At 28.8% G+C, this 11884-nt stretch overlaps 1 protein-coding gene across 5 annotated transcripts in view; it reads right to left on the reverse strand.

Annotated features, from left to right (window-relative positions):
* The window catches only part of raptor (regulatory associated protein of MTOR complex 1), a 49554-nt gene that overhangs the window by 5640 nt on the left and 32030 nt on the right, over positions 1–11884 (reverse strand). For all 5 annotated transcript variants that reach the window (XM_067052293.1, XM_024359684.2, XM_067052292.1 and 2 more), the window contains 5 exons: positions 9483–9694; positions 7151–7336; positions 5384–5540; positions 2953–3072; positions 2018–2219 (listed from right to left, as the gene is read on the reverse strand). In XM_067052293.1, coding sequence (XP_066908394.1) covers positions 2021–2219; positions 2953–3072; positions 5384–5540; positions 7151–7336; positions 9483–9694 — 874 coding nt within the window. In that variant the 3' untranslated portion in view covers positions 2018–2020. The remainder of the gene's footprint in view (positions 1–2017; positions 2220–2952; positions 3073–5383; positions 5541–7150; positions 7337–9482; positions 9695–11884) is intronic.

Genomic DNA, 11884 nt, shown 5'->3' on the forward strand with positions numbered 1-11884 from the left:
ACCGCCATCTTTCTTGTTTAAAAAATAACGTATTTCTTTTAGACAAAGAAAACTGGTTAGCTTGCTTTTTGTATAACCAAAACAATTAATATTAAAATAATACATAAAATAAAACCTATTAAAATCCTTTATACATCAAAATATACTATTTACTCAAAAAGAGCATATTACAATATATATATTGTAATATCCTCTTTTTTATGAATAGTTATCTTTTATCTATAAATAGTTTTTAGTATGTTTTATTTTATGTATCGACATTTCAATATTGTTTAAACAAACAATATTGAAATGAAACAATATTGAACTACTTTTAGTACAAACAATATTGAAACAATATTTAGTACAAACAATATTGAAACTACTTTTAGTTAACTAATTTTAATCAGTCAAATATGGAGTAAAACTACAATGTAAAACATTGTTGGTGGCACGCGTCCTTTCGACGTCTGTTTGAATTATTGCTATGTTGAGTATTTAGATTGAAATGTTTTCAACTTTTGTTGTTTCACTAACATGATTATAGTACAAATTAATGCAACAAGAAATAGAAGACGATAACCATTATCAATGAAGTATTTACATCATCATTGTAAGTGAATTAGAGCGGTTAAGCTACAATCGATGTTTGTATCTATTATCGAACAATGAACAAAAGAAATTGGTCACTTGTTGTTTAGGTGCGGGAGAGATGAGGTCTCCTGGAAGCTGGTGTTGTTGACCACCCTTTGTCTAGTGTCAGTAAAATTGATTTACTATAATTCTAGATATTTAGAAAGAAGATCAAGAGGCAGCATTCATTCAAGAAGAGTATATCATTGAAGGAAGAAAGACACTTTTTGTTTGGATGGCTGATGAATTGGACATATCCTGGAAGTAAGAATAGGACCAAGCCTTTGTCTACTGTCAGTAGTAGCATCTTTAGAAGGAAGACATTACAATCAACAGTCACCAAAGAAGAATATATAATTAGTAAGAAGTGTTTTTCTCTTTAAGTTTGCTCTTCCTAGGATTTAATTATATTTGTAAAAGTAGCTATTAATTTAGTTAGGTGGCAGTGTGTTCTGATTGTCCGGAAAACCTGCTCTGAGATAAGAGTCAATAATATTATATATAATTTAAAATAAAATTCTCACATCTATTTAATATATTTAATATCTTTTCATTTAAACCTTGTCTTCTTCAAAGCTATATTTTAGATCTGAGAATAAATAAAATAAATTTTGAATATTACAATATATATATATATATATATATATATACACACAATGGTACTTTAGGTTGGTTGATTATAACAAAAAAAAAAATGTTGTAACATCACAGGCACATACCTGTCCTAAATATATAATAATAATATTCTTTATTTAATCTGGGATTGATCCCTTAGAATAATATACAAGCATCAAAGCTAGACTTTAGAGCCTTGGAGTAAAATACAAAATAAAAATGAAATTATAAAACATCATAAAATATAATAAAATAAAGAATTTGAAAAGATAAAAATGAACAACAATAATTTACATATTATTGCAAAATAAAATAAAACCACATGTCATATCATAAAACATGACTAATAAATAATAAAAGATGACCAACACTTCTGATAGCAAATAAAAATAAAAATCAAATATAATCAAACAAAAAATAATAAATGAAAAGGTACACTTTCTGGTATTATACATATTTACAAGTATGAACGAAAATCTGAAACATAAAATACAGAGAAAATATAAACCTTATTTGAAACTTTCAAATTGTTATTCTTCTGGAATTGGGTGGACAGAAGGTAGTCGAAGATACGTGATTTGATGATTGGAAGGATATTAGAACTACGAATAAAGGAGGGAATAGAATTCCATAGGGAAGAGGAACGGATAAGGAAAGATCTACCAAAGAGTATATATAATTCAACTTTTGTGCGACTTTTCATTTTTGAGCTGGACTGTTCACATACACACATACAAACAGACACACAGACACACATACCAAATTTCCATGACAAAAAATGTAGACTAACCTGTCATCTCTTATTGTCAACTGAAAACAGGGACACAAGAGCATCGGCAGACCCAGCAGCAAGAATAGGTCTTGAAGGATGAAATTCTAAGCATCCAACCGGCCCACCTCTTGGTGCATAGAACCACTCATTTGAAACAGATTTCAATATATTCATTGAAATCCCATTACGCCTATACATATGGATTTGGCTCATAGCTCCACTGAAATGAAACATAACAAGCTTAAAAAACAATAATAATAATAATAATAATAATAATAATTAACTGTACATTAATAAGTTGGACATGAAGTATTAAGAATCTTACTATGGTTTAAAAAGATGCGAAACAAGATAAATCACTATCCCCAGGAGTAGTATAAAACTAAAAATGAATAATTATTTTATAGTAGGGAACCCTAATTAATTTTCAATGTTAAAAATCATGTAGAAGTTTAAAAAAACAAATTGATTTTCAATACAATATTGTAGCGACACCGCTTTATACTGGTCTATACTGTATCTACTTACTGTACCAACCAAAACCATTACAAGCCGACATGACAAACTTGACATGTTTTACTGGTTGACTAACTTGTTTTAAAACAAATAATTCAATTATAGATTAAATATAAATGTAACAAAAAAAATATTTATGTTCAAAAATTGTAATTTATTTTTTAACAATGAAATCAGAGTAATTTAAAATAATTTATTACTTGTTCTTATTATAAATTAATTTGTTTTGAACAAATATGTTTTAACTGGTTCTGCCACCATATTTACATGTTGATTATCTAAGAATTATTTATAGGTTATCCATTGCAAGCACAACACTCAATTACATGAATAATCTGGAGTTGATTCTAGATGAAAAACATTAATCTTAAGAATTTTCAGAAAAATAAAAAACTTATAAGAGAATACTTTAATATAAAAATGAATAATTCAAATACCATGCCATAACATCAGCTAGAGAATGAACAGCCAGAGCTTTCAATCCTTGATTTGGAATCTGACATACAAATTGTGAATCATGATTACTAAGATGATAACTTCGAACATCTCCATTAGTGCTGAAACATAAATAGATTTTTATTTAAAACATCATCAACTATTGTTATGTGATTAAAACAGCACAATCTTGATAGTCTGACATTTGTAAATCAAACGCATTTGTTAATCTGATAAGCTAGTAATATCTAAGAGAAGAACATTTTGATCTATCATAATACACGCTGAGAAGTAGAAGAGAGGGGGTCATTCATTTTCATATCATAATATGCTCATTGATTAAACAACTCCTATAACGGTTCTTATGTTTTTTATTAGTAAAGAAATATAAATAAAACAAATTTAGCTTTGTGTTATTTTGACATATTTTTTTTTGTTATAATTTAATGGGAACATCAGTAGTAAAGAATGTTTGGTAATCCAACAAATTTTGATCCTATATCCGTCTGTCGAATTGTCGAGATTGCACTGAACAATACATTATACTTTTACTATATATAATATTAAAGAAAACCTTTTAAATATATAATAATTAAATAACTGAATCTTTTTAAAATAATATGTTTTCAGAAGAAAATTGTTGACTCCTTTAAAGTTTATCACTTTATTTTAAAATTTATAAGAATATGGACATTTCAGGATGTTTTCAAGTTTAATCTTAAAAATAAAATATTACTCATTAAATTGTAAAAACATACATCTAATTTTTTATTAACAGTTTTAAAAAATCCCATTTTTAGACATAATATAAAAAACTAATAAGTATATACACTTTTACTATTATGTAAAAGTCCCTATGCAGGAGTACTGAAATGTGGAAATGAGGAAGAACATACACTTATTCAATAATGAAGAAAGGAATAATGTTTTTAATTATTACACAGAGTTCGTATTTTAAATTATTGGCAGTATGACCACCCAAAAGAGAATAATAGTATAATTTCAAACTATTGAGGTGTTTATGGTTAACTGAGAAAATGCTTGGAGATTACAGTCAATAAAGATACACAAATAAGTTTCACTCATTTGTGTATTTATATTGACCACACCCCTGACCATCTTCTCACATTTTTGTGTCAACTCTTATTTGACCTAGCCTCATTCAAATTATTACAAAGAAATAAATACGTGAGATTCTTAAACAACATGCTCTTTTTAATACCCAGTTGATTAAATTGGTTTTCAAGGATCATTATATATTCACATTGGCTATAATACAATTTTGAAAAACATTTCTTTCTAATAGATATAACCAATTAATTATATTGCAATGTTTTACTTCAGTTCTACTTGCCATGATCACTGTATTTCTCATTGCCATGGCTATACCTGAGAAAAATTTTTATATTAAAATATGTCTTAACTTTATTTTCATACACCTCTCAGGAAAAAAGTTGTTACAGTACTAAGTTCTGATTTGAAAGCACACAAAAATTATTTTTTTAATGCACAAAAACAAGCTGTAAGGTATTTTAAAATATGACCACGATAACTGAAATGTGGGTTAATAGTTTCATTTTGAAAATATATAGATTGAAATCATTTATAGACCCCTTCAATGAAAACATTAACCAATTTAAAAAAATAGAATTGTTTGTTTCAGATAGAGTCTCAAAAATAAGTTTTTAGTAATTAAGAAAAAAAACTGTCTCAACACAACAATTTGAATGCGTGAAAATTTCATAAATTACAATGAATTCTATGATCAAATTCTTGAATTATAGTTGTTGTTATTGTGGTACAAAGTTGTTGTACCTTCAGAGAGTTTATTTAGTGAAAAAAGTATATATCAGTAAGTTTTTAGTTGAAACTTTTTTAAATTAAAGGATTTAATAATAAGATTATTATTTTATGTTATTCAAAATTTTATTATTATTATTATTATTTTAATACATACTTTCATTTGCCATCTACAAAATAATGCAAATACAAACAAAAATTTTTGCATTAAGTATAATCCCATTAAACTTTGGGGTATCATTCATCATTTATCTTTATCTTTTATAAGATATTTTATTTACATATACATTTATCAACTATTTCCTATAATATTTCTGACTGGAAACAATGAATTTTTTGTATATTCAAAGTTTTAGCAGCTATCTAGTTTTGTTTCATAGAGCCACAATAGTATACAAGTACATCTTAGGTATAAAGTTAGTCAAAGGTAATTTTGAACTACTGTAAAGAAATGAATATTATAAATTCCAAGATCCAGATATAAAGGATAAATGTGTAGTTAAAATATTCCATAACCGAATATTTTAGAGTAAAACTAAAAATACACTATTATATTATTCATGAATTTGAATTTTCTAGTAGCACAATTAGTGTTATAACTTAAAAAATATTAAAAACAATATCTTCATATACCTTCCGGAAATTATTTCCTTATTATTGATCAAACAAGCATTTACAACCCAGGCAGTATGCTCTCTGAATGTCATAATTCTTGCTTCATGTGGAGACAACCTTCTATCATATATCCTGACAGTACCATCACCACAACCAATACACATGAGCATTCCACCTAAAAACAGCAGAGAGAAAAATGTGTTTAAAAAAAAAAAAAAAAGGTCTTAAAACTTTCAAGTCTTATAATCATGATAAGAAATAACATTACTATTAGTTAACTGGAAACCAACTGAGGTCAGAGGCAACTACCACTTAACATTTGCTCTGTATTTCATTCTTCACTAATTGTTGACTTATTTACAATAGATGTAAACACTGATTTTATTTATTTCTTATAATATCAATGTTTATTATCAAATACACATTATACAGAGAAAAAGTGAGAAGAAATAAATGTAACGTATATTATGCCATAAAAAAAAAAACTTTAGTATCTAGTAGAGAGATACTGGTGCTTAATTTTGTTTATAAAATTGATGAAACCTGAAAAATAATACTTTCGCAGGGGTCAATATATTTATTTTTAAACTGATATAACTGGCACTATCAAATTTTCTAAATCGTGCAAAATTTAAATATTTCAAAATCAAAAGTGAGCTCAACACCATTTATGTAATGCTAGTTATGTCTTTTGAATGATAACTGAATTGGACATATAGCTCTAACCTTATCAACATTACAATTGATACAATATGAGTTTAAATCAAATGGACCAAAATTCCTGTAAAAGGAACTAACTAGAATTAAATACTTAGTTTACATCATGCAAAATAAATTATTTTTAAAATAAGTAATCAGACTATTTTATTCTAAAGAAACAAGCTACTTTGTGCCTGCCATAATAACAGACAGTGAATAGAAAATATAGCAGTTATACTTCCAAGAATTGGACTTACACGAATTCACTTCACGGATTTACAAAAACAAGTAGAATTCATTGCATGACTTTCAGTGAAAAAAAAATAATAACTTCCAGATCAATAAAATTTAGTAGATTTATAAAAGGCCAAACTTTCAAATTCAATGGCATTAACAATATTGATTGCAGAATCATTTTAATTAAACCGTTTTATTTTAGAAGCTTACCCTCCTGAATTTTTTTTTCTAATTTTAACTGTTGGGGCCACAGCCTGGTTGTTGTAGGGAAACCCTTACACTATGCCCAGAATAAGCTGGGTTCATTATATAATTAATTTGGGTATTAACTATTGCGTTTGGTAGAGGGTGAAAACAGATAAATGATAAATAGAAATAAAAGATTAACTGCTTAACTCTAACAAGGTAAGATAAGCACTGTTGTATTCATGAATAATTAATTTTTCACTTGTAACTGTCAATAAATGTTTCATAACACTGTTCGATATATTAGGTGAAATAGAAACTATGTTTTCTGATAGACACAATACTGTTAAATTGAAAAAATAATAAAATAACAACTGATACACTAGGTAAGAAAAACAAAATGCACTCAACTCAGTAAGATCACCATCACACTGTTATCCCTAATCCAAAGAGGTTATACTGCAGTATTTAGGAATTACCTCTGATGCAACAGCTAACTTAGAGGTTCTTACACTGTTGAAATATGGTGAGTTTGGAATTTATAGAATTGGTAATGAAATAAAAGTGGCCTGAACACTAACTTTTAGTTATAATAAATTAAAATTAAGAAAAAATAAATGAATAAGACAAAATTTAATAGAAATTAATAAAAAACAAACAAACCTGTAGGATCGAGAGAAATTGAAGAAACACAAGAATCTGCACCTGTTGGTATATCAGCCGTCATCAATTCACGCTCAGCGTCCCATACACGAAGAAACTGACTGTTGCCACCAACAATGAACTCCTGCCTTTGTTGATCCCAATTCATCGCATAACCTCTACTTAGACTGTTGTTGGGAAAAGTACCTGCTCCAATACAATAAAAAAAAATAGGGTTATTTCTAAAATTAATATTAAAGTTATTTATAGGGTTGTAAAATAAGTTAAATAATCAGATTCTTGTAAATATTTTAATCAATTATATATGAGCCATTTTGATTTATTACATGTTGTCATCTTTCAGGTCCTCCCAGAACTTCTCAGATTTTAGCGCAATGAACTCCTCTATGTGCGTTTTGCAGTACTCAAGCGAAGTAAAGTGTTTCCCGTTAAGAGAGTTTTAAAGGGCCCGAAATAAGTGAAAATCTGTTGGGGCAAGGTCTGGTGAATAAGGTGGGTAGGGGATCACATCCCTGCCAAACTCCAATAATTTCTGCCGGGTCTGCAAAGACATGTGAGGATGGGCATTATCGTGATGGAAAACTATGTCTTTGAGATTGTAAGACGAATTATTTGAGACACTTGGATGAGATATGTCAAGCCTTTCTGTGAAGTCCTGTGTAGTAGTGTGAGGGTTGTCTATGACCAATGTTTGAATTTGGTCATCACCAACAATGGAAGGATGACCCGAGCGCTTTGCATCTTTCAAGTTAAAATTTCTGGTTCTGAACCGAGCAAAGCACTTAGGGACTGTGTTTTCTCCTAAGGCATCATCCCCATACACACTGCAAATTTTGGTAACCATCTGTGCAGTGGATTTTCTTTTTTGGAAATGAAAAATCAATGAATGATGAAAATGAATTTTTTTCTCTTCGATTTTGAGCAAACAGAATACCACTTAAAGATAAGGAATCTCGGTTGAAACTGATACATAAAAGCACCTTAACTAATCCTTTTTTTAGAATATATAAACATTATTGACCAAGTAAACATGATTTTATATACATAGAGAGGATTAAATTGAAATATTGGAAAACGCTACGAACTTATTTTACAACCCAATACATAATATACTGTGATATTTATACATGTTTTATTTGAAACTAAAGAATCAAAATGTCAAGATACTTGCTTAAGGACTGAAAGTGGTAACAGGACATCCTGATCATATTGCTATGAAAAAAACAGGATTTGGGATGATAATAAATTATGGGGAGGATACAATATTAAAAGTTCAAACTATGAATCTGAGAACTGGGTATGTAGAAATATTACAACAAACAGGTCCTCCAGAGATTTGAAAATGTTTACTAAGCTAAAGAATATATTGGAATAACAGGAGATAATATTGGTGGTGAAATTGAGTTTTTACCAAGAAACTAATATTCCATGAAAAACAACCAAATAATTAAAGGGGAATAAAATAAAGATTAGAAAATATATCATTTATTTGCAAAATTATACCAAAAAACAATATGCTATTGAATAACTATGTAACTGAGATTTAACATACAGTTTCAGTATCTAGGCACTGGTGTTAGGAATGCATATTCCTCACCCGGTTTAAGTTGATATTTTAAAACATCATTAAAGATAACAGTTTTATTATACAAAACTATCTTCTTTGAAAAATCAAGACACAAGTTTTTAAGTTTAAAATATAGAAAAGAGTTTATCTATTCACCATTTTCTAAAGGATAGATAAAGTCTGTAATAAATAATGTAAACATTATTGACCAATTAAACATGATTTTATAAACACAGAGAGGATTAAATTGAAATAATGAAAAACACTACAAACTTATTTTACAACCCAATATTAATATTTTTCTAAATATTAGGACAGATGTCAAGGGACAGATTTTTGTGAGCAGCGGGCTCGAATTCACAACCTCAAGGTTAGTAGAAAGGCACGCTACCACACTGCTACCACTGCCCCTCTATATTTTTTTTATTTTATTTTTTTTTTTATTTATTTATTTATTTATTTTTTTTCGGCCAAGACTCCCATTGGAGTCCTATACTGCCTAACCATGGTTGGGGGTCAAAGTTATTCATTTTGTGGGACCGCCACTCAATGAAAAAAGTCAACGTCCCAGGCTGGATTCGAACCGGCACCGCCAATAGACATCAAATTGGTAAGACTGTGTCTTAACTACTGAGCTATGGGCGGCCCCCCTCCCTCTATATTAACATTAATATTAAATACAATCCTATGAACTTTACTCATAAAAAATTATTTTCAATGTAAATGACCAAAAAGAAACATTTATTTTTTAGAATATATACTTACATTTCTTAGGTGAAGCTGGCCATGCAGTAACTAGATTACCATTTTCAGTAGAATATACCCTCAAAGAGCCATCGTCTGAAATGGAAGCAAGGAGTGGGGTGTCATGAGGATTTACATAAGCAAGAGAGCAAATTTTTCGAACAGCACCACCACCTAATGGTCTTTCACCTCTCAAAACCAGATGCTTCTCATTTTGTACATAATCCCAAATCCTAAAAAGAAAAAAAAAACGTAATAATATACTTTTTCTTTTATTTTTCCCTCTCACTGTAAAAGCAATAATTATATATATTGTAGTGATATTTTACATTTCTTATTAAATAAAATAAAAAAATGTCCACTGTTACCAAGAACAGAACAGATATATTGGAAATTAAAATTACACATTGAATATTATGAACAATTTAAAAAGGTTACTGAATAGTAATAATCTGAAAAAAAAAATGATATAAGAAAATGTATGTATTTTGTAAGTAAAAAGCCATAATTTATTTGATAAATCTAAATTAATAATTATTCACTATTTATAAATAATTCTTTAGAAACTGAGGAATATTAGATGTTTTTATTGGCATAATAATGCATTTTGTAGATACATAACATTTATTAAACCATTTGTAAATAAAATAAATGTTTTTAGTTTTTGAATAGTAAGTTTAAATATTAGAACATAAAAATAATGAACCTGAACAATGCAGTCTAAATAAAATATATACCAAAAGTAGATTAAGTTTTTAAAGATTTAAAAACTAATGAGTAATTATTTCTTAACATAAAAAGACAGTTAAATGACGATTACAAAAAAAAAATGCTTTTATATGTTGTTAACGCCATATATAATGATTAATATGTAAATATTTTAATGGAGCAGTAAATAGATTTAATTACATTAGAAGTATGTTTTGTTTTAAATGAAGAGAATTAATGCTTGTAGTGTAATGTTTATATGGTGAAATACCGGCCAGTGGGATTATTAGCCACAATACTACAGTGGGCCAAAGTCAGTAACCTATGTATACTCTCCCTGTTAGTTGCCCTGATGAGGAGCCTAAGTACATTCGCCCCATCGACTTCTTAAGTACAGTCGCCCAGTCGCTGCACTAGTCACAAGACCTTGGTGTGTGAGATCATGGGAGCGCCGGTTCGCTGTGTGGGCCCACCTACGTTTAAGAACAGGACGTCGTCTCCGACCTTTTCAGTACAAACTTCAGGACTCCATAGCATCGGAGTTCATCACTTCATAAAAATTTGTAATTAGCAATTTTTTTTTCATTATTGTAATTGGCTTCAAAAGAAGGATTTTTAAAAATTTTAATTGGGTTCTATAATCTTTGGAAAGTTTCTTTTTGTTTTTAATTTATGTATATGGTTTTATTTAATTTACAAATAAATGTTTCTATCCGGGCCTGTGTTTATTTTTTTTTTTTTTGGTTAAGCTTTTCGACAAGGAAAAAAAGTCGAATTGAGGTGGCTTAACAAATGTTCTATATTATTGGTTAGTACCGAGCTCTAATCAAGATAATCAAGTGAAGTTCTTTCTTAGAATTCAAGTGAAGATGTATGTGAAATCTATAGAAAAAATTTATTTTAATTCAAATCTTTTCACAAGTATTATATAAATAATTATAAAAATCATTAAAAAGCAATTATGATAATTGTATAAATATAAACAGACAGAGAATTTTTTTTTCTGTTTTTTATGATCAAGATCAAATATGTTAAATAATCTTCGAACACTAAATGTCAATGATCTGTGTGGCCCTTGAATCAACCCTCAAGTATAAAATGTACTCATTAGCATCAGTAGTAATCGTGAAAGGCTTGTTAAAATTTGGAAATGCTAATACCAGTTCCTGTTGCAGCTTCTCAATATATTGCTTGATGTTAACTTCCATAGCTGGCATCACCACGACTCAACTAACCTTTTATAACAAATTATTGTGGGCTACTAAGTGCCCTGCCATTTCTGGTACAAAGGTCTTATACAAGTTAAGAGCCTCAGCGGTTGCTGAGTAGCTGATCCCTTTTACGTCTTTAAGTACCATCATTTGTTTAGGCGCCTCTACTGTATGTGGAACAGGGTTGACCCCCTGTCCTGAACTGGTACGTCCTAGGAGGCTTATCTACTACTGACCCAACAATAACTTATCATGGGATGAATATTTCTTAACTGACTTACATCAAATTTTTTAATATATTTTTTCTTAAACCAAAAGCTAAAATGAATATAAAAAAAATTGGCATCTGGGGCCTGTTTTGACATAATCTGGTGGCAGTCAAAGTGTTAATCATTATGGTTATTATCTTGTTAATTCTGGATACAACATTGATCCTACACTGACCGCACCTCTAACAATCTCCTCATATGTGTATATATATACACATATAATATATATTTGTTT

This window comes from Halyomorpha halys, unplaced genomic scaffold, assembly GCF_000696795.3.
Source record: "Halyomorpha halys isolate HHAL.00 unplaced genomic scaffold, Hhal_1.1 Scaffold293.1, whole genome shotgun sequence".
In the NCBI taxonomy this organism is placed as follows: domain Eukaryota; kingdom Metazoa; phylum Arthropoda; class Insecta; order Hemiptera; family Pentatomidae; genus Halyomorpha; species Halyomorpha halys.